Source organism: Triturus cristatus, chromosome 3_2 (genome assembly GCF_964204655.1).
Source record: "Triturus cristatus chromosome 3_2, aTriCri1.1, whole genome shotgun sequence".
Classification (NCBI taxonomy): domain Eukaryota; kingdom Metazoa; phylum Chordata; class Amphibia; order Caudata; family Salamandridae; genus Triturus; species Triturus cristatus.
Genome location: NC_140584.1, coordinates 493513209 through 493535567, shown reverse-complemented (window position 1 = coordinate 493535567; position 22359 = coordinate 493513209). Strand labels below are relative to the sequence as shown.

Sequence of the window (22359 nt, the reverse complement as noted above, 5' to 3'; positions counted from 1 at the left end):
CACTCTACCCACCTATGTCACTCTAATCACGCCCACATGCACCGCTTTTTTAATAGATTTTTCAGACAGCTCGTAAGTCTTGATAATTCTTGACTTTATTTAAAGATTTGCAAATATGAAGTAAAATATTTCTCTTTAGGAATGAGACAAATTCACTTATTCTCTTTTGTGTTCAAGTTGATCACTCTTTCACACGCTGATTACATTGAATATTAAATTCCACAAAGAAATTGTCTGACCCGACAGAACCGATTGTTACTTGTACCTTACACGGCCCGGTTCTGAGGGTCACTGGGTTACCCCAATGCTCCAGATATATATCCTATGCTCGATGCTTCATTTTTTCAGCTGCTTTTAAGCCCCTTTATTTTTGTTTCTTTGACATCGGCCCGCCGCTTTCCTCACTCGTTGTCTGCTATTCCGTTTTTTCAAACCGTCACTTTCCAGTAAGCTGCGTTTCTCCTGCCAGTCTTCTACGAGCCACAACAACATTATTTATTACATTTTAATAAGGTTAGATTTTGCAGTGTTCACTAAGGGTGCATTTGTTTATGGCTCATCCTCGTTTGGTTATACTGTACAATGACAGGCCATATTATGTCATATTATCAAATCACAGCGGTAAGAAAGGGGCTGGTGATGGACGGAGCATCAGAACCAATCAAACACTCACACCCAGTCAACAGATCTGGGTTTGATCCATCACCGTTCTTTAGCCCACTCTGCCACCCCAGTTCAGACATGGCCATATGCAAATCAGTCTGACCCTGTGCCTCATGGGAACAGTCCAGCCCGAATTGCCAATCAAAAACAGATCCACTTATTTTCTCAATTTAGGAGATACCCTGACACAACTTGACCAATATAAGGATACTTTTGGAGGACAACATTGTCGTGGGGAAATCTAGGACTACATTCATTAATAGCATAACAGCCATGCAGTTAACCTGTTCCCATTGGTGAAATAATGCATACAGTAAGACTAGCTTCCAATAAACATACTTCAAGTCGGTTTTGTATTTATTATGCTCACATCGAGCACCACTTCCCTGCCTGAGCTTGTTGTATTCTTGTTCTTCACGTTTTAGATTGACTGGGGGATCCTGTAAACAACTTACAACGCAGAACAAGAATAACCAAAACACATGAATGGAGAAAAGAGGGAACAGAAGAAAAAAAAATCGCATACAGGGAACTCAACGTAAAGAACTGTTTTATGAAAAACAAAAACAGAGAAGTAATCGGCACCCGTCGAAATGGAAGCCCCAGGGACCATTGCCAACTGTACAGAAATATTTCAACACCTGGTAACTGATTGCACATTCCTATTATCAAGGTTAACAGCAAGGTTTTATACTAAAAAATTGACCATTGAAAGAAGTCCAGTCATATTGCCCTAGCAGCAGAAGTGATACAGACTGAAAACACTGTTGCCAAGTGTATTCAACGACGATGTTGACACAAATACTCCATCTCAGGTCAAGATAGGGTTGATAAGGAAATAGAGGCTACTATTTCCAACATAAACAAAAGGAGTGAAACAAGTACAAATTCTGTTTGGCCTCAACATTAATGACTTTTTTGAGAAGTTGAGGCATCTCCAAGATCGCCTCTTTCGTGGACTGTATCCAGCCGACCCTTGGGCTATATGCAGACCACTCCTCTACTCTCCAGTCCAAAATGGAGGAATGCCCAATTAGTGATAAAAATACGTTTTGGCGGGCAGCTTCGAATCAAGTCATAGGAGGATCTGGCTAAGAGGTGTACCTTTGTGCTGGGAACGAGGTTTGTGAATGCTTGAACTTCAAAAAGAAAAGGGTGTGTGCCAGATATTTGGATGTTGGAATAAATATAAAGTTGACAATTCAAGTGCGTTTGGCATATTCATTAGAAACACAGAAATCAGGGCCCCCAGCACTGGTTGTGTAACTAAACCAGAGCTCAGGAGCTGTTACAGATCTTCTCTGTTGTGGTCTGATCAGCTGAAAGGGAATATTTGTTAAAAGGAGTTACGCGATCCATGGACTGGATCAACAAGGGGGTTCAGTGATTAAAGTCCACTGCTATCCAGGCATACTTTCAGGATCACAGCATTCTCTGCACACATGCCAATTCTGGGACTACCAGCGCTTACAACGTTGCCTTTGAACTGTTCCAGATGCCCCCCTCAAGACCTCTCATCCGCCTCATTAATGAAGTATCTACGGAAGTGGGGTGCCCATAAAGGGGTATTGTGGGATTGTACCTGATACTGAAAGATCGACAATACTTTGCTCTGCTGTCATTTTGTCTGCGAGAATGGTGGACAGACATACTGCAGATCATGTATTCTGAGGCAGACTGGGTGTCACGGATACAATCTGATGAAGGGTACCTCTCACAAGGTCACTGAAAGCACAAACAGTTCTCCTCCATGACTTTGCACAATGCCCAGCCATCATGAACTCACAATCAAGATCACTAGTCACAGAACTGGCTGCAGCCAAGATCTGCACCCTGAGACTTTGGGGATCGTCCACATGTCCAACGTCGAACGTGTGATTCCAGGAAATGTACAAGGTGGCTGCCTATAAACTGATTATTGCCGGGCTCAATTATCACTTTGATAAATTCCTGGACACATGGAGAGCCTCTCTCTGGGACACCAGACCCTTTTCCTACTCACTGTCCGGATCCCAGTACTTTATCCATAGGTCCAGCACGCTGACCAGGAACATCGCAGAATTAAGTCCAAATTGAGTTCATATCACCGCCCTACTGTCAAGTCTTTGAAGAACTTATGGAACGATCTTTAGCTGAAGGAGATGACCAAACTACAAGGCACATTCTTAGTACCTCCTCGGTGTGCGACCTGACAATCAGATGGACAATATTGCAGAGAGGTCGAGGAGCCATATCTTTTGGCAAGATGCAAGTCACCCACTTCATCGTGCTTACAGCCCCCCACTACGCACCTTAAGCCATGTTTCAGGAGAAACGGCTCTCCACCCTTCAATCCGGCCCCTAAGACACCGGCTGCAGGATGGGACGATTATTGATCCCTTACTGGACACACTTAGGCCACACCAACGGTTATGATCACTCTTATTACTGGATTTTGTCCATCTCCCACGACTTCTTAGACCGCTCGTGTTATGTTCTACTTATAAGCGGTCTCAAAGTTCTTGTTGTGTTTAACTACTTGTGGATGCTATTTGGATCTATCTGTCCGATGTATATTCACCTTAATAAAGAAAGGTTTTAATAAAAAAAAAAATATATATATATATATATATATATATATATATATATATATATATATATATATATATAGAGAGAGAGAGAGAGAGAGAGAGAGAGACAATAGATATAACATGCCATATGTCTTGTGCAGAATGCAAATAAGGCTTCATCTGCGGAGTGAAGAAACATAATTTCACGAACGACTGACCTGAAGTTAACTGAGCTGGCGAGTAATGAAGGAGACCCGGCTGCCCAAGGTCTACTGTTCGGGGCAGAAGTCATTAAAGATGTATTGAAGTCTGTCTCAGCTTTCAATTCAATTACATTTTTCAACATCACGCCACTCTCTTTTTGCCATATTCTCTCGCTCTTTAATGAAGCAAAGCTATACATACAGGCTGGCAATGGCATGGTGTACGCCTCATGTCCCTTTTACTGTGCTTTTTTCCCTAAAATGATGCCAGTGCTACCAGCACAAAGTTGTAGAGCATCACGGTGCATCGAGTCTGTCGAGCCGCCGATCAGGAGCTGCACGGAGCTGCGATGCACAGTTCTGTGTCAGATCCGGTGAAGTCAATCGATCAAGAGCGGCGAGGTCCTGAAATGTGAGGCCCTTGCACCGTCCGGAGTCTGATTTGGTGAAGATGGCGATCAGGAGCTGTGAAGTGTTGCAGAGTCAAGCCTGCGTCATTATGTGCCACGTTGCACTGATCTGGTAAAACCATCAGTTGAGGAGGGAGGAGTAAGCTCTCACTCCAACCAGGGTCAGGACTTTGGGGACAGCACTCGTGGGAGGCCAGAAGAAGAGATCAAGTCAGGTCAAGTTGTGTCAGGTCAGCTGGAAAGCAGGAAAGGCCTCTGGAAGTTCTCTGTGTCCCTGTAACTCAAACAGGAGATAAGCCAACTGATACCTGCAGTCTCTTCTGGGGTCGCGGGTTCAAGGAAAGCAGGTCCAGTCATCCTTTCTCAGACAGCAGGGCAGACCTTTTTCAGAATCTTCCCAGGTCCAGGAGTGTTCTGATGAGAGGCTCTGAGGTTTCTACTTTTATGCCCATTGCCACTACCTTTGTCGAACCCTAAAACTGGTTCTGGTCAGTTCTTCCCTTTCCCCTGGGTTTGGCTTCTGTCAGTCAAGTGAAATAAAGAGCAGGCAGGCCTGGGTGTAGCTGCATTTGCTTGCGACAGGGCAGGCATTTTCTGAAGTCAGAAGGGGCTGGGTACAGCCCTCCGGCTACCCTTTGAAGGTCAGGAAGGGTCTGGTACAACCTCCCAGGTCATCCTGCTCAGAAAAGAAACACCTTGCCTCACACCCACACCCAAGACATTTTGTTCCATGTCTACAAGGAACACACAACACACCACAGGAGAGCCATTAACAGCCAGGTAACCCTGGACACTGGCAGAAAGACACATTTGGTTTAGGCAGTTTTATCATGTTAGGACGGGAGAACACAAGCGCTCTACCACTGGTGTGCAGAGTCCTAAAGCCAACAAGAATTGGTTCAGCAAAAATAGGGTAGCGAACGCAGTATTCTTTGGAATACCACACAAAAGATGGTAATCTTCAACAGAATGTTGATTTCTACACTTCTAGAATGGCAAGGAGAGGACCCTACTGTTTGTAGTGATACTGCAAAAACCAGGGACATTATATTGGCGTACAGAATGTAAATTGAAAGTGCTAAAAAGCATAATATAATAGCAATTAGACAACTTGTTTGGTGCTACACAAAACAACAAGGGTGTTACAAAAATAGCATGGACAGTGTGGTAATGCTGTATGCTTTTCCCCTATTCGGTTGTGAAAAACTTGGAATATTGTATTTCATACCTCCCCCAACATGCACACACACACACACACACATACAAATCTGCCAGTTTTTTTAAGGTGAAATTTGTGGAGAGATAAGATTTTTTTTATTACTACTTACAATTTAGTTTCCAAAACAAACTCTCTTTTGTGTCCGAACAGAGATTACAGTTGCCATTGGGCACCAGTCATTTCTTTTTGGACGCAAAAGAGACATTTCAGTCTCCATTTGAATTCATTAATCATTTGTGCACTAATACAACTACTTTAGGAGTAACATCTTTTTAGGTACATTTTATAAACAGACACTTCTATCCCTATGCGTGGAGTCAGCAGCTCAATGCATTCCTGCAACCGTTCTAAACACTGAAAAGGCAAATCTTACAGGTGACACATACCACAGGTTCATATAGCCAACGCCACCGGATTTGACTGAAGAAGTGCATTTATCACTACTAAATTTCTAACAAAGAGTCTTCAGCAGGAAATGTAAGGGCATCCGCCGACGGTCTGTTCCTGCTGCTTGTTCAAATACCACAAGCGCCATGGCAGCCAATGCAGCATTAAGATGACCCAAGACTCAGGGTTTACACTAAAAAAATTAACCTTTAATAACAATAAGAATGTACTTCTTTTGTTCACATTTTTGTGAGGTAATCTATGGCATTAGTGGTTTAATTCAGCAAACCAAGACTACTGCTCCCAGAATGCAACATGTTGCTAAATGAAAGGTCGGAACTGGAAAAGAATGCCCTCCCCTTGATATGGAGACAGTCGTTTGCAACACCTGGCCATATACTTCAGCAGATAGATAGTCTTGTGATAAAAGCTGGAGAAGGCAAACAAATATAAAGCCAACTCGACACGCCTTTTACAGTTTTACTCAACAGGTAATTTGCTGATAAGGGCGGTTAATGAGCAAACAAGTTTTCTTTCAAAATAACTATAGGAATCTCGCTCACAAGGATGTCAGTTCAAAGGCGGCTGGAAGCCTCACAGCGCCATTCATTAAATCACACTAAGGCAGACAAGTAGGCTGAGGCTGCATCGTGCAGCGACACCAGGTTTAGCAGTGGGCGAAGTACACTGTAAGTGTTGCCGCTGTGGTTAGTGTTTTGGGGTAGTGAAGAGGACCAAGAGATAAAAAACATGAGCTTTAGATTAGAGTTTATTGTTGTGTCTGGACTAAGGGCGTATATTTATGTGGCAATGCTGCCTGCCCCTCCGCCGTGTGCTGCAGCTCCGCGCCAAGGTCACGAACTTTGATATAAAGCCATCTATGATATCATAGATTGGAATGTTCTGTTACCAGCAGTGCACCCCCTCACCCCATTCCAATGAGGGCTCTACAACCGATTATTTTTTTACTTTACCAGCACTGAAACAAACACTAAATTCTGCCCTACACTTCGATTTAACTGTTTTGTGTGTTTAGGAAGGTTCAACGAGTTCAGCACTGTGAATTACAGGAAACAATTCACTTAGAACTATTTTAGTGAAACAGGCTTTAAGACCACTGGCAAGCATTAAATAAGAAGGCTTACCCATGTAAAAAATAAAAATATAAAACATTTTTTTTTAAAGGAAATACCTTAAAAAAATTAATGGCTAACAGTAATAAAGGTTTGAGGTTACACAAAAATCCTAATTATACTAAATTTAGAGAAAAGAAAACATCATAAAAATATAAACAATTTTGAATTTAGGGGGATAGAAAGGAATTGGGTAGGTTAGACAGATGTATTTACATATACAAAACAGAGCAAGATAGATAGATAGATAGATAGATAGATAGATAGATAGATAGATAGATAGATAGATAGATAGATAGATAGATAGATAGATAGATAGATAGATAGATAGATAGATAGATAGATAGATAGATAGATAGATAGATAGATAGATAGATAGATAGATAGATAGATAGATAGATAGATAGATCTGCAAGGTTGCACTGTATTAGCACATTCAAAATAGTGAGTCCCAGTGTAGTGGCTGCATTGTGATGACTTGTGAGGTCCATGCTTGAGTGGCAACATCATACAACTATTACCAGCATTTGTATAGCATATGTCTGCTACTTGAAACCTTGAGGCAAGCTCCAGACGATTCAAGGATTTCTCTGTCCACCTGGTCTTGATAGAGTTTTTTGTGAGGAGGGCTCGCAGGTGCTATAACGCTCTCTTACCAACTGGTGCTGCTCATCTTTTTGAAAAATGCTGGGTTCTTCTTATGGAGTTCATGAGCACAGACACCCTCTCCTGCTATTGTCTTCTTACGCCTTCTGTATGTTGGGTCTCCTCCTTTGTCTTTCTTAGCATCAAAGCATCTTTAGACAGTGAAAGAGCAAGGGTGTGTCAAACCACGAGCTGCCTTCAGGGCCTTCCTGTTCTACTCAGCAGATGTGTATCTAGAGGTTGCTGTAAGCTGCAGCTTGTTTTATGCCTGGCACTAACCATACTGTTCACATTAAACTAGTCAATATTCATCTGTGCTAGTACCCAGTGTTTATAGTCCTCTCTGGAGGTCGAAGCTTATTGTAGCAGTCTTGGCAAATGTCACCTCTGGACTACCTTCCCATCCACTCTTCGCTTCCCCTTGAATCATCTTTTCCATAAACTTCTCAAAATCCACTTTTTTGCTTCATATTGGTCTCCATTGCTCAGATTAATCCAACGGCAGGAGAATTTTGGGTTGCAGTGCGCTCTTATATATTAGTGTAGTTTTCAAGGACACCTGTGCATTGTATGTCCCAAACATGTTTTAATGGTCCTAATTTCTAATAGGATTAAATTAGGGGGTAAAATATTCTTGGCCCAGGCCCCCTTACTGCGGAATACTCACCCCTGAGGAATGAATCAGACTTTTTTTCCCCAGGTACTTTAAAATACTCCTGGTCTTCTAGTGAAGCCCATCCCTTAACCCGGCAACCTTTATTGGCATGCACTGATGTACAAGATGTCGTGCAAGAGCTCATTACTTAACAGTACACAACCTGCAAGCAATACAGTAACTATGGACACCACCTCATGTTTGAGGCACTCCTGCTACAATGCAAATGTTCTTTGTTATTCTGCAGTTTGTTGGCGTAAGGTTCATGGAATTAAAACACTCTTGAAATCTAATACAGCTGTCATATCAAAAACCCCAGCAGCCCTCAAACCTCTTGTTATTAATTAAGAAATGAGAGCAGGGTTACAGAAATGACTAAAAGTCTGGAATTGCCTTCATAGCCTACAGTCAATACGAATTGTTGTCCCCATGTTAGTTTTGCCAATCAATGGAAAAGCCCTTAAAAGAATACCGATACTGGCGTAAGCTGGAACCACTGGCATCACAATGTAACACAAAATCAGGGGTGCAGCAGCAGGGCAGATGGCAGAGTCACCCATGTACTGCACACCTCTAACTCTTGCATCCGCACACGGTCAGATTGGGAGTGGTGTCTGGAATTCAAGTCAATCCGAGGGTAGTGGTGTGGAGGAGGAGGGCTCCGTATTGGTCGACGGGTAGCAGCCAAGCGCTCTCAAAACAAAAGCAATAAGAGATGGTTGGAAAGGATTGCTAAAGTCAAGGCCTGGTCATCAGTCTTACTGGGGTAGGTAGAAGTAGTTCATTGGCACTGCAGAAATTCAGTAAGAGTGGTAAGTACTAAAAATTAGCAGACACTTTCAGTGTACCCCTGTTCCCCTCACCTCTGTCATCCCTTTTCATCCATCTCATTGTTCCTTTGATCTTCATTCCTGTATTTCTCAAACTCTCTCTCTGTTCCCTCACCCTTCATCCTTGCCCTCTCTTTTTCTATACCAAAGAGGAAAACATGTTTGTCAGGACCACAGACCTGTTTACGTCAGATACCTTCCATAGAAGTCTGCCACAAAGCAAACACATATGTCTTACGTTCTCTTTCTTTCTAAATAGTTACAAACATTTAAAAACGTGCTTTTCAACCCAAAACAATTTTGTGTTGCCAGTGCACTTTCCACGCTTGCACTCTCAAATAAACAACAGCCAAGAGTAACAAGTGTCAACGGATCCAATGCGTGGAACCTACTTTATCAAATCCAGGACAAAAAAGCTCACTTTTGTGGCTAATCATGTTGGCATCTGCCTCCTCCTTCCTGACTAAACCACAAAGAGGGGGGCGCCGGCCTCTGAAACTACATGCTGAACAAGCACATCTTCCATGATTGTCTAAGGCCACGTGACACAGATCTTGCGGAACCTCAAGATAAAGACATGGGCCTTTCCAAGGGCGGAAAAACGAAATTTAACCTTTTGATAAGCCCGGGGTTTTGAGCTAGTGAGGGAGGCTCAATCCAGAATAGTAAGCCCGTGAACAAGGGTGGGTTTTGTTCTGTGATTTTCATCCTGACTAAGATCGACACAGTACAATATTCATAAGCTTAAAACATCAACACAATTCATACAAGAAGACAGCATCAGTACAAAGATAAGAACCCTTAAAATAAATTGAAAAAGACTAGAGCAAACATGTCCATTGACAGGGGACAGTATAAAAGGCAGTGCCTCGCTTGAGAAGGATATGTTACGTTTTAGAAACAGAAGATGAAAACCAGTTGTGCATTGACTTTTTAGAGCTTCATGCCGAATTCAGGGTTCACAGATTTATTCACAAATGGGGATAACTTGGCCATGCGCCTGTATTAGCAAATAACGGGAGGTCATTAGACCACAACAGCATGATTACACTCCAGAGCCTGGGTTCCAATATTACGTCGACGTAAGACAACATTTTATTTACTTCAGCCAGTTCTGCCTTTCTACCATGGCGGGTTAGACTGAGACAACGGGTTCTTTCAAAGTCAAAACTCACTTGGGGCATTTGGTCTTTTAAGGCTGCTTTTAACCAGCCAAACCAGAAGGCCTGTGTAACAATTTGTTTGTGGTCAGGGCACAGAGCTGAAGGGCGTAAGTAAAATTTGTGTGATAAGAACACGACTCAATGAAATGTTGTTAGCCACTCCAGTAGCACCGACTATTAATTGCCAATAAAGACACCAGGGTGCATTAAAGGTCAATTGATGGTTAGGAAAGAGGGTAACTCTACTGTACACCATTTGCCAGTTTCTTGGTATTCTGGCCGCGTCTACATATACCATGCCGTCTGCGGGTTGTAGCTTGCCATGAAGGTCGGGCCTCTTGAGGAAATGGAGGGATAACTCTATCTTGTGCAACCTCAGGGGCTTAGGTATTACTGGTGCACCAAGCACAGTGGTATCGGAGCCAAGGCATACAAGGGTCGCGCTTCACCCCAATTAGGACTACTTTTTTGCCAAATGAGAGGAAGGGGTGATTTTCCATTTCATGCATTAGAACCCAGAGTAGATGGTATTCTTGCCACGGCACTGGCCGTCTTGTCCTGCGTATGCAGGTTGATTACTGTTTTGGCAATTTCCCAACAACGGAGACTCCAAAAGGTAGAAGAAGGAACGGGTCTTTTTGCCTTGTACTGATCCGTATGAGAGTGTGTGTGTGTGTGTGTGTGTGACAACACATGTGCTTCAGATATGGTGAGCACATGCTGTCTTCAGTACTAATGCTGCTGTCTGCTAGTAGCTTCTTCAGCATCTCTGAATGTGTTTTGGATCTCGTGAGTGTGCGGTTCAGTGGTTCAGGTTTCAGGTTTCAGGTTTTAAGGTCTTTATTTCGATAATAAAATCATAAAAGACAGCAGAATCGGCACATACAGTTTGGACCAATTATCACACTACTCATACTTTACAATCACAATAGGCTGTCCAGTTTACGAATATTTTTTACACACAATAAAATCGATACATTAAAACCCTTTGTTAAACAGCCCAATAGTACAAAGACGAGACAACCCGTCTAAATAATTTTAAAAAAATATATAAAAACAGTAGATAAAAGAGTCTTAATACACTATACAGTATCCATCATTAGATAAAATATTTTAAATGCAATTCAAAAGGGGAATCCTTTCTATCTGTTTATTGTTTTTGGCTCTGATGATCCAAACCCAGCCAAGGAATTTCGCCATGCTCACCACAAACAACTCTGAGGTACTGGTCTTTAATACCAGGATAGCCTCCGCAGACCTACTGCAGGTATGGCGTTCGAACAGAGGTTTTATCCATTTTCTTCGTGGGTCTTGGTACATGGGACAGACAAATAAAAGATGACCCTCGGTCTCCTTATGGCCTGGACACCATTGACAAAATTCGGTTACTCCAGAAGACCAATTTTTAGTAAATGAATTCAAAGGCAAGGATCCCACCCGAAACTGATGATAGAGTTTCTTGTCGAGAGGCCTGGTAATGATATCCCAGTATTTCTCGCGAGAAAGATCCAACTTATTAGTCAGGAACCTTCCTGTTAGACTAGTAGAGCTAGAGGCCGACACTAGGGTGTGTCGTACTGAGGCCCAATACAGTGCTTTAAATTCTTTTTTGGTGGGAAACACATTGATTCCTGGAGACACCCACAGCTTTTCCATTCCCATTTCGGTCAAAATGGCTTTTACCGTGCGTAACCATGGAATTCTCCCAGAGCCCTCAATAGACCTGACTTCAGCAAGTTCATTAGCAAATAGGGCCAAATCGGGAGAAGTCCAAATCCGTCTCCAAAGGGCTACCAATCTAAACCTTGCCATCTCGTTTATTGGGTTACATCCTAAGTCCAAACAAAGGGGTATAGATGGAGTAGATTGCGGTAGCCCCACTAAACTCCGCAAAAACTTACACTGTGCTTTAAACAGGCTAGAAAGATCCATATATGCCCAGAGATCCGCACCATATAAAATAGCAGCATTAATCTTTGAGTCATAAATTTTTAGCACAGGGTGCACACGTTTGGTGATGGATCTCTTTTGCTCCCTAAGAAGACAGCCAGTTAAGCGGGCCAGTTTTAACTGCTGTTCGACCACCTGCTCCTTCCATTGCAAGCGAAAGTCTAGGGTCACCCCAAGGTAGGTCATATGCTCAACTTGTTCCAAATTAGCCCCACCCATGCTTACCGAACTCCGCACCGAGAGTTTTTTAGTAAAGACCATAAACTTAGTTTTGCCCACGTTTACCTTCAGATCGTTGATGACACAAAACTCCTCAAAGCGGTTCAGAGCCCGCTGTAAACCGCTTCTGGTCTTAGAGAGGAGCAGGGTGTCATCAGCGAAGATAAGCATGGGGAACCTCTTCCCGGCCAGGGAGGGAGCATCAGTGGGGAAAGCCTTGAAAAAGTTTGCTACCTGATCAATAAAAAGCAGAAAGAGTGTGGGCGCCAAGACACACCCCTGGCGAACCCCCCGTGTTACCGGGAAGCTGTTCGTCACTTGTCCTTGACCTCCCCACCGAACCCTTGCAAAGTTATCCTCATGCAATTTAACGATTAAATCAAGTAGTTCCATGGGCAAGCCTAAGTCTCTCAAGACACGCCACAGTTTAGCCCTCGGCACCATGTCAAAGGCCGCTTTCAGATCGATAAACGCGGCGAAGATTGTTCCCCCGCCCAGCAGCATCACCTTCCAGTAAATCAGACAAAATCTAAACACCTGGTCGATGGTGCTGATACCAGATCTGAAGCCTGCTTGCATGGGAGACAAAATGCCTTCAGAGTCCATCCAACCCTGAACTCTACCCAAGACCATCCGTGCAATGACCTTTTGGAGAGAATCAATAAGGCTAATCGGGCGATAATTGCCCGGATTAGACCGATCTCCTTTTTTGTGGATTGGAAGGATCTCAGCCCCCTTCCATGATTTGGGGATTCTAGCTCCTTTTGCAATTGCATTGGCTAACCTGGTAATATACGGTACCCAGAGTTCATGGTTGGCTTTAAACAGATCAGCAGGGATTAGGTCCATCCCCGGAGCTTTCCCCCGCAATGTCAAGCCCAAGGCCAATTCAGTTTCATGTTCTGTGAAGATCAGGACCCCACCTTGATCAGACAATGTATACACATTACTTAACCTTGTGGAGGATCCAGAGTTCTCAGACCTAAATTGGGCAGCATAAAAATCCACCCAGGTTTCGGGGGAGACATGATTTGTAGGCGTTTGAGAATCTGGGTCTCTGCCCCACTTTACAAGTTCCCAGAATTTAGTCTGATTATTGGATGTAGATGCATCCAAAAGGTCAGACCAGTGCCTATCTTCCCACTCTCTTTTAGCATCCCACTGGGTTTTTTTATACTGTACCCTTGCTAGCTTGACATCGCTCATAACCCGAGACTTGACCGCTTTAACTAGTTGGCCGTAGGCCTCCCTGCATTTCCCATTATACCACTTCTGACGGGAACCAGGTGTTTTTAACAGGCCTTTTGAGCATGGAAAGGATAAAAGAGACTTAAGCTGCTCAAAACAACATTCATGAGACTCGGTAACATAATCGGGGCCGGCCCCCTCAGACACAATGGGCATAGGTTCCTTCACCGAATTGGTGACCACATTTTTAATACTTTCAAGGAGAGTGGCGTCGCCCATTAACCTAGACCATTTCAGCCTTCTACGGTCATTGGTCAAAGTGACATCTCCTGTCCTAACGGTATCTGGATTCCTCAATCTGATTATACCTGGAAACCTTAATGTAAGCGACAACGGATTGTGGTCGCTTTCTGGGCGGGATACCACTTCCATATCTATCATGTATTGCCAGAGTTCCAACTTTAGCAAAATATAATCTATACGGCTTTTCCTAAAGCCATTATCATAAGTAACACAGGCACATTGATCTGATGAGGAGCGGCCATTAACTGCCCTTAAGCCCCTATTCAAACATAAGGCCATCCAGTTCATAGCAGCCTCAGTCCCTTTAGCAATTTTATCAATTAATAAGTCTGGAATATTCCAGGCAGCATCCTCTGCGGACCCCCAACTGGCTGTAGTGGCTCAAAAGGTGCAGTTCAGATCACCCGCTAAAACAAGAAAATTATCGCTTCCCAGCCCGTCGAGATACCTGTCCACTACGTCAACAATACCAGGGCAGCGGCCTCCAGGTAGGCCTCGTGCATAGATGTTAATTAAAATCAAGTCCTGATGGACAACCTTACTCAATTTGATACCCAAAAGGTCATGATGTTCTATAAGTATTTCAGACAGATGGAATCCCAAGGCCTGCTTCACCCAAATCAGTAACCCCCCTGAAGCACGCCCTTTACTACCACTAATTGCAGGTTTAAAAAAATTAATAAACCCAACCCTATGGATTGGAACCGTGGCCCAAGTTTCCTGGAGTAATATGATATCGAAAGTGTCTATAAATTCCAACCACTCCTCAGAGTGTAGCCGACCCTTGATCCCAGCCACATTCCAGGAAGCTACCTTTAGTGTATCATGTGGAATTGATACGTTACTTTTGGGAAATTGGGCCATTGGCACAGTAGTAGCTGGGTTCTCCACTATCTTCACAGGTTCTGCCCTAAACTCCAAACTGGGAACCATACATACACTATCCACCCCCGCGATTGCCTCTATAGTGTGCTCAACGGACGCTTCAACCATCTCCCATGTTAAGTTTAACATTGAGCCCCCCTCTTCAACATTCCCAGAAGAAGATTCCACCCTTTCAGGCCTAGTTACCACATTCCTACAACATTCAGCAATACTGTTCACCCTAGTTGGTGGATGTAGTCAATCAACGGCCTCGAGATCGGAAAGGAGGCCATAACGATTGAAAAGTAGAGGGTTTTGGGGGTGGTAAGGTGTTCTGGCATTTGGACGCCTCCTGTCTAGTAGTCTCATAGGTGGGGGACCTGGTGGGAATGTAGAATGTCTTTCGGGATAGAAGTAAGCAAGGCACAAAGTTTGTACATCCCCCATTCTTGCAAACCTTGCTTCCCTTCGAATGGACTCTACCACCCAAGGATCCTTAAACGATACCAGAATACAATCGCCCTCCAAGTCTTTGGTCCCATAACCCACCCAATCTACTCTCCTTACTAGTAAAATTTCCGTTGAGGTTGATGGCGGGAGGGGGCGATTTTTGTTAAGCCAAAATACAACTTTATTGCGTAGGTCCCTGTCAGTCTCTTTAGTACCCTCTTTTACAGGTACTGCCCCAGTTAGCACAATGGTATATTGATTTGCTTCGGGGGGTAGATCAGTACGAGGGTGGGCATTCTTAGCAATGTTCCCCCCAGTATGGGTAATGGGATTACGAGTAATGCCTGACTTTCCTGAGGAAGGCTGGGATGAAGTACTAGGGGCGACATTTACACTGTCGTCCGACCAGCCTGCTTGTGCGCGTTGCGCAATTAGCATGGGGGTGGCCTTACTAGATTCCTGCGCCGAGGTGCCTACACCGGCTGTGCTAGCTTTATCCCCAGAACCCCCTAGTGCTGTAGATTTGGTTGCTACAAACCCCGTCACTCTACCAGTGCTATCATTGTTTGTACTCTTAATGGTATTTGCCTGAGAAATGGAAGCCTCCGCTACTATAGAGGGGACAGGTAGCTTCTGAAGTAAACGTATATTCGTGTTCACTACAGACTCCAAAGCATCGATTTTAATGGTCATCAGCCTGGTTTGCTCCAGAACGGGAAGCAAGAGAGTTTTAATCATGGCCTCCATTTTTACCAGCAGGATTTCATCACTATTAAGACAGGTAGGGCATGGATCAGATGAACCAAGGGGAGTTAGAGTGGGGCACAATACATAGGGAAGTACCGGGGGGAGTTGCGGAGCAGTGGGCAACTGCGAACCAGCTGCACAAGTACTATTAGAAGCGTTTAACTTAAGCAACTTCTGGTCTCTCCCCCCCCCGACGGCTCTGGACCTTTTTCCTTTTACGGGCTATTTGTCTCAAAGGATCAACCCCTTCCAGTAGGTTCAACTCGGAATTAATAACTGTATCCACACTAGCTGTGGCCCTATCTTTGTCCCCGCTAATCTGAATATCATCCGAGCTCAAGCTCGAATCAGTATTGTCTATAGAATGTAGAGGACCCACCCCTTCTCCTTCAACATGCATTAATGCCTCCGTCGTTACAGAGAGTAAACGATTAGATGTGATTTGGGCCGCGGGACTAGAAATTGTAGCAAGGGCACCCAACGAGGAACGCTTACCACTAACTAAATCTAGGGAGAGCCTTTTCTCAACCATTGCTATTTCTTTTTCTAATATCCCTGTTGCTCGGGTTATGAAAGCATCAGGCGGTCCAGAGACTATCCCCTTAGAAGTTTGCAGTTGAACAGTCCGATCTTTGCCGGACCTTAAAGTCATAATAAAGTATATTAAGGTATATTTAAGGTATATTGAAACAAACAATACCTAAAACAAGCAGCCACACTCTATATTAATATATGGAAACCCTCTGCAATAGGAACCACAATAAGATAAAACGAAAAACCAATAATTGTTGTCCAACCCAACCTCGTCCAATCACGAATGGCCACAGACTTGTCCCGGACTGCTCCTGTGTACTCAGCGTGTGACTACGGTTCCTAATATGGATGGGAGGTCCTCGGGAGGTGGTGCGAGCAGGGAGAGCGTCCAGGTGCAAATAAAAAGGAGTCCCTGTGTCCGGGGCTCAAAAGTGCCAAACAGTAGGTAACCCTCAGCTCCCCTCCTCGGCTTGTCTCTACTGTCCTCTTGGAAGTGCAATGCTGCAACCAACAAGCTTGTATCCGGAATCAAAAGATTTAGGCCCAGCCCAGCCTCGTTCGGCCCCGGACGGCCACAGACGGCCCGCCCTCTGCCTGGGCTCAGCCCGGCGCCGCCCGCGTGCGTCCCGCGACGCGGAGGGAGCCTCGTTCTTTATAGCGCCTCCGGGCGCGTTGTCCGGCAGAAGTGGGCGGGGCGGGGGAGAATTCTGGGACCTGTGGTTTCACCCGACTTCGGCCTCGGTTGACAAGAGGCGGCGGGGAAAACAGAACGGCCAGAAGGAAGGACAGGCTACTATCAGAGCCCAGGTGAGTGCTGCACAGAGTCCGCTGGGTCAGGTTTCACTGCAATATCCCCCAGCTCCACCGAGGGTGCCTCGTTCTTTATAGCGCCTCCGGGCGCGTTGTCCGGCAGAAGTGGGCGGGGCGGGGGAGAATGCTGGGACCTGTGGTTTCACCCGACTTCGGCCTCGGTTGACAAGAGGCGGCGGGGAAAACAGAACGGCCAGAAGGAAGGACAGGCTACTATCAGAGCCCAGGTGAGTGCTGCACAGAGTCCGCTGGGTCAGGTTTCACTGCAATATCCCCCGGTTCAGTGACTTGTGTTTCGGTTCGTGTCTACCTCTCCTATTGTGTGTTACCCTGTCCTTTCTGGACTGCCCAGTGTTGGGCTCCATTTGAGGTTAGCTCCAGCTGTTACAAATTTCCACACACCTGTGCAAGCATGTCCCATGTTTTAGTTGCAAGCATTAGTGTCTTCTTGAGTTCGATAGTCCGACTCTTGCGTGCTAGTTCTGGGCTTGCCAGTGGCAGGCTCTTCTCAATGTCATGCACTGTAAACTTCTACCACACCTGGTGAGTGTAACGAGTGACTCTTAGGGTTCCATCACTGACTGCATTTAAGTACTGAAGTCAGTGCTTGTACCACAGTTGACTCCTGCCCTGTACCACTGACTGCAAACATATGAATGAAGGCGAAATGCAGAGGATACACAAGATGGTGAATACAAGGTCAAGGAGGGCATCATGGATTGAAAGACGTTTTGAGGGAACAGAAGTTTGCAAGATGCTTTTTTGGGCTCACAGTTCTGCTACAGATGTATTTACAACACCAGACAACAAACCCCACGGTAGTGTTGTGCAACTACCAGGAGGTAAGCCTGGCGGTAGCAAATGCTGTGAGGTGAGGCACATTTATGAGTTGTGGCAATGAGCTATCCGGGGATGCACCAACATTTCTGCATAAGACTTCTGGACTGCAAAAGCCCACCCGATTGGCTGGTGGACCTACCTACATGTTAGGTCGAGGGGTAGCATCACCCGAATTGGACATTCTCAGGTGAAAGAAGGAGCTCTTAATATACCACTGAACTGGGTGCGGAAAAGGCATTTTTTGTACAGGGACAGCGGAAATACAGAGAACATTTCTGCGAAGGAAGACGAGTCTCCTGAAACTTGTCACTGGTTAAGAAGCAGCAGCATCAAGCTCACCCAACAGAGAACCGCACAGCTGTAAAGAACGGCCTAGGACAGGCAATACATAATAATTGTCTATATAGTGGGCAGCTGTGGAAAAGATGTGGAAATGTCACTTGCCTCCAAGCTTAGATCTAATCCTCTGAAAGTCACCAGGCATGTACACACACAAACCTGCATTCGTATTGCAAAGAACTGAGGTTAAACATACCAAGAAGTGTGAATTGAACAAAGACTTGCTCAGCATTCTGATTTTTCTCACTCATCGAGTATGCATCCACGATAGGACCATCCATGATGGACCCCAACAATACAGTATCGGAAATTTCAAAAACAGAAAAAAGAGAATGTGTGCACAATGCAACATACAAAGAGCCTCTATCCTTAACTACAGAGTGATCTACAAAATCTGGAGGCCTAATTTCAACTTCTGAGCAAGTACAGATGTGGGAAGTCCCACGAGTTTCTCTTCCAACCCTTCCCCCCATCTGCTTGCCCCAGCCTCTCTGTCCAGCCCCAGCTTGTTCTCCTATCCTTGCATGATGGTTCTGTGTTATTCTTTGTTGCTGTTGCATCAATTGCTTCGATGTACTATTGAGACTTTTTCCGATAATTTTCGTGCACAGTACGGCGCACTGACACCTCAAGGTGGTTTCACTATAGAAAAAAGTAAATAAACAAGTCACTGACTAGACTGTGTGAGTAACATGCCCAGACGTGGATCCCATGCTCACTGTCATCAAGATGAGCAGGGGCATAGATAGGTTCAGGTGGCGAGGTGTTACACCCCCCTAGTAAATGTCTTTTCTGATGAATAGTTTGGTACATGTGCTTTCAGTTGGGTATGGTTAAATGCCTCTAGGATTTCATCTGGAATTTCAGCATGCACACACTGACAAAAAAATGCACGCACACACTCTGCTCTCTGTTTTGAAAGTCCACAAAATGTTGTTTATTTTACAAAACATTGTGTTCCTCTCACTAAGTACTGCTATCAATCGGCATTCCTTTCCCTTTCCACTGCCCCTTAAGTCACTCTCATGCAGCCGGCTTGTCCTATAATGTATTTTAACATTATACGTCGGCGTGACTGTGGGGAAATCTGATTTCCCCCACCCCATCTTACCAAGCTACGCCTGTGCTGATGAGCCCACAACTAAGGCAAAACTGGTCCTGGGATGCTTGCGTTCCGGTTCAGAGAGGACCTGGCTTGGCTGTTCGGGCTGGACTGTTCCCATGAGGCACAGGGTCAATACTGATTTGCATATGGCTGGGTCCAAACTGAGGAGGCATGGTGTGCAAAAGGACGATTGGGTTGGAATGCTACACCGAGCAGATGCCAGGGGTTGGACTTAATGCAAGCAGCTCCCACCTTTTGTGCGTTTCGCGCAACCCGTCAGCATCAATGTGGGCAGGTCTGCAACTGAAGGGGACAGTTCTTCAGTCACCACGTATAGTATGTATGCAGCAATGCACATAACTGCCGCCAGCCCGCGTAACCAGGAAGAACTGTACAATTCCGCTGCTCGGTGGAAGGCATTTCCCTGGTCTTTTGAGTTTTCTGCGTATATTAACTACCTGCAGTAGGCGTTAAACTAGACCTAACATTACTTGTTATAACTATTGGAAACGTTAATGTATATTTTACTATCTCCTCGAGCTGCATACTGAAACATTAACTCGTAGTGTAGCGGCAGCGCCCGGGAGTGGCAGTGTAAACATTAATACATCCCAGCGCCTAGAAACGGTTTGAAGAAAAGGCGCTCATGCAGGTGTATTAAATCAGTCAATCGTGAAAGCACAAATACAATTCAAAGTTGTTCCAAACAAACACCCCCCTCACCATCCTCCCCAAAAATATTTGTTGCCGAGGACCACCAAAATCCTTAAAATGATTCTGATGTACAAATGTGAAATAGAAATTAATTCAGTGCAAGGTTTCTGGCATGTGAAGCGAGGGCGAAACACATGGAAACATTCCAACCAAGCGCAGGTGTACAGTAAACATGCCAATGCAGCTGCCCTGCGGTAATACTTTAAGGTACGTGTTTTGTGTGAAAGGAAATCGAGTGGCATTGCAAAATTGCTGGTAAAAGTTGAACCAGCTGAATCGACTGAAACATACACAGAAAATAAACACCCATCTGGTTACAGCAACTCTGTAACGGTGGAAAAGCAGGTCGCAAAACTTTTAAAAGCAAGTGCTGAAGCCACCTAACATCTAAAAAGCAATCTACTTCTGACAGACCACTGCTGGGTGAGTGTCCCGGAGGTTATTTTCAGTTGTAAAAAAACACACACATTTCCTCCTGTCCATCGCATGCCACAGTAAAATTCAGGTTGGACCAGCATTCCTACGTCAGAGGACTCTCGCTACTGTGATACGTGGAAGGAGCTGCTTCACGATTTGCACCTCTGCAGCAAACTTTACATACATTCGTATTTGCACAGCCAACCTCTAGCTCTTTGTTGCCTTCACGACACATAAAAAAGCACACACAACAAACAGCGCTGTTACCTTCAGCTGAGACTTGGAAACTTTTCCGCTTTTGTCGACGTCCAACGCAGTGAAGGCGTGCCAGATGGGCTTCAGAAGCTCCGCTTTTAGGGCCATGTCTAGGGCGGGGGGCTCGGTCCTGATGCGGGTATTTTCTGTCTCACACACTGTTCTCCTCCCAAAGGTCTCCAGGAGCGACCGGCGGAGGAGTCCGCTTCACACACTGCGCTCTCTGTCTGATGGTTGAGCCGTTCACCACACCACGTGATCCAACTTCCTTTCCAAACCAATCAGAAGAGCGGTCTGGTCTTGGAAGCCGACCAGCATTGCACAAGCGGCAGCAGGACTCTGTGGCACTTTACACGACGTTTACTTCATAACGTGACTGGTTTTAGGCCTGGCGGGCAGTAACTCTAGTTCACGAAATGTTATAATGCAAATAGTTTACGTTTGTGCACTTCGACAAGTCCTGCAGCTCCATATTCTTAAAAAAAAGATACACAAACATTTCTGAGGGTTTAAAGCATGCACTGTGACCACATCAGATTAACCTGCATCATGTGCACTTACACCAACAGTATTACTTGCATCAGATGCAGCTGCACAGTGTGACACCAGCAGCACCACCTGCATCAAGTGTCTTGAAATTGTGACACCAGCATTATTACCTGCAGCAGGTGTTCCTAGGTGTGATTGCAGCACTATTACCTGCATCAGGTGTTCCTAGGTGTGATTGCAGCACTATTACCTGCATCAGGTGTTCCTAGATGTGACAACAGCACTATTACCTGCATCAGGTGTTCCTAGGTGTGATTGCAGCACTATTACCTGCATCAGGTGTTCCTAGATGTGACAACAGCACTATTACCTGCATCAGGTGTTCCTGATGTGACAGCAGCAAAATTACCTGTATCCAGTGTTTCTAGGTGTGACAGCAACAGTACCACTTGCATCAGTTGTCCATAGGTGTGACTGCAGCACTATTACCTACTCCTACTACTTAGATTTGTAGAGCACAACTTATCACCCGTGAGGGTATCCAGGCGCTGTCCATAGGCATGGGGAGATTAAGTGATTTGCCCAGAATCACAGGATGTTGAGCCGAGGCTCGAACCGCGATCCTACTTGCATCATGTGTCCCTAGGTGGGACAGCAGCACTAATATGGAGCCAGAACCTACCGGTGCTGTGCTCTGGTTTTAGCAATGCTTCACCTGGGGTTGGGAGAGTTTTTTTGGGGTTTTGTGATTGACTCTCCAAAAAAGCAATGTTGGAAAGGTGTTCTCCGGGGGGCTTCGGAATACGTTCCTGACCACCCTTTGACCCACCTCTCCCAGAGTTAGGCCGAGCAAGGGCGGGGAGGCCCTTCTTGGACGGGTCTCGTTCCTAGGATCGCACACGCTGAGCTCTCACTATCTGACAGAGGGACACCACACAGTAGTTCTTCGTAAGACAGTATACTTTATCGATAGTTTCAGGGGATCTTTATGATCCGAGATGCAGTTATTAAATCAATGCCACAAGCGGCGGCGGTCTCGTGATGGGGGTATTGGGGTAGCGGGACAGTCTTTGAATTCAGTGTCTCTGCGGAGTATCCTTCGCACAGCTCCCAATCCTCGAGCTGGGGGATGTTGTTTCTCTCGGCAATCTCTGCCGATTCTCCTGGAGGGGAGTGCCGCGAGTCACTCAGCAGGCACAGGTGGTTTCGGAGTCGGGGAGCCGCGACAGCGTCAGCAGGGCTCAGATGGTTCAGAGTTCGGGGAGCCACGACAGCGTC

At 45.2% G+C, this 22359-nt stretch overlaps 1 protein-coding gene across 1 annotated transcript in view; it reads right to left on the bottom strand.

The window, feature by feature from the left end:
• SWAP70 (switching B cell complex subunit SWAP70) overlaps positions 1–20854 on the bottom strand; it is a 405015-nt gene extending 384161 nt beyond the window's left edge. The window contains exon 1 of the mRNA XM_085648164.1: positions 20605–20854. Coding sequence (XP_085504290.1) covers positions 20605–20700 — 96 coding nt within the window. The 5' untranslated portion in view covers positions 20701–20854. The remainder of the gene's footprint in view (positions 1–20604) is intronic.
• Between the last annotated feature and the right edge of the window lie 1505 nt (positions 20855–22359).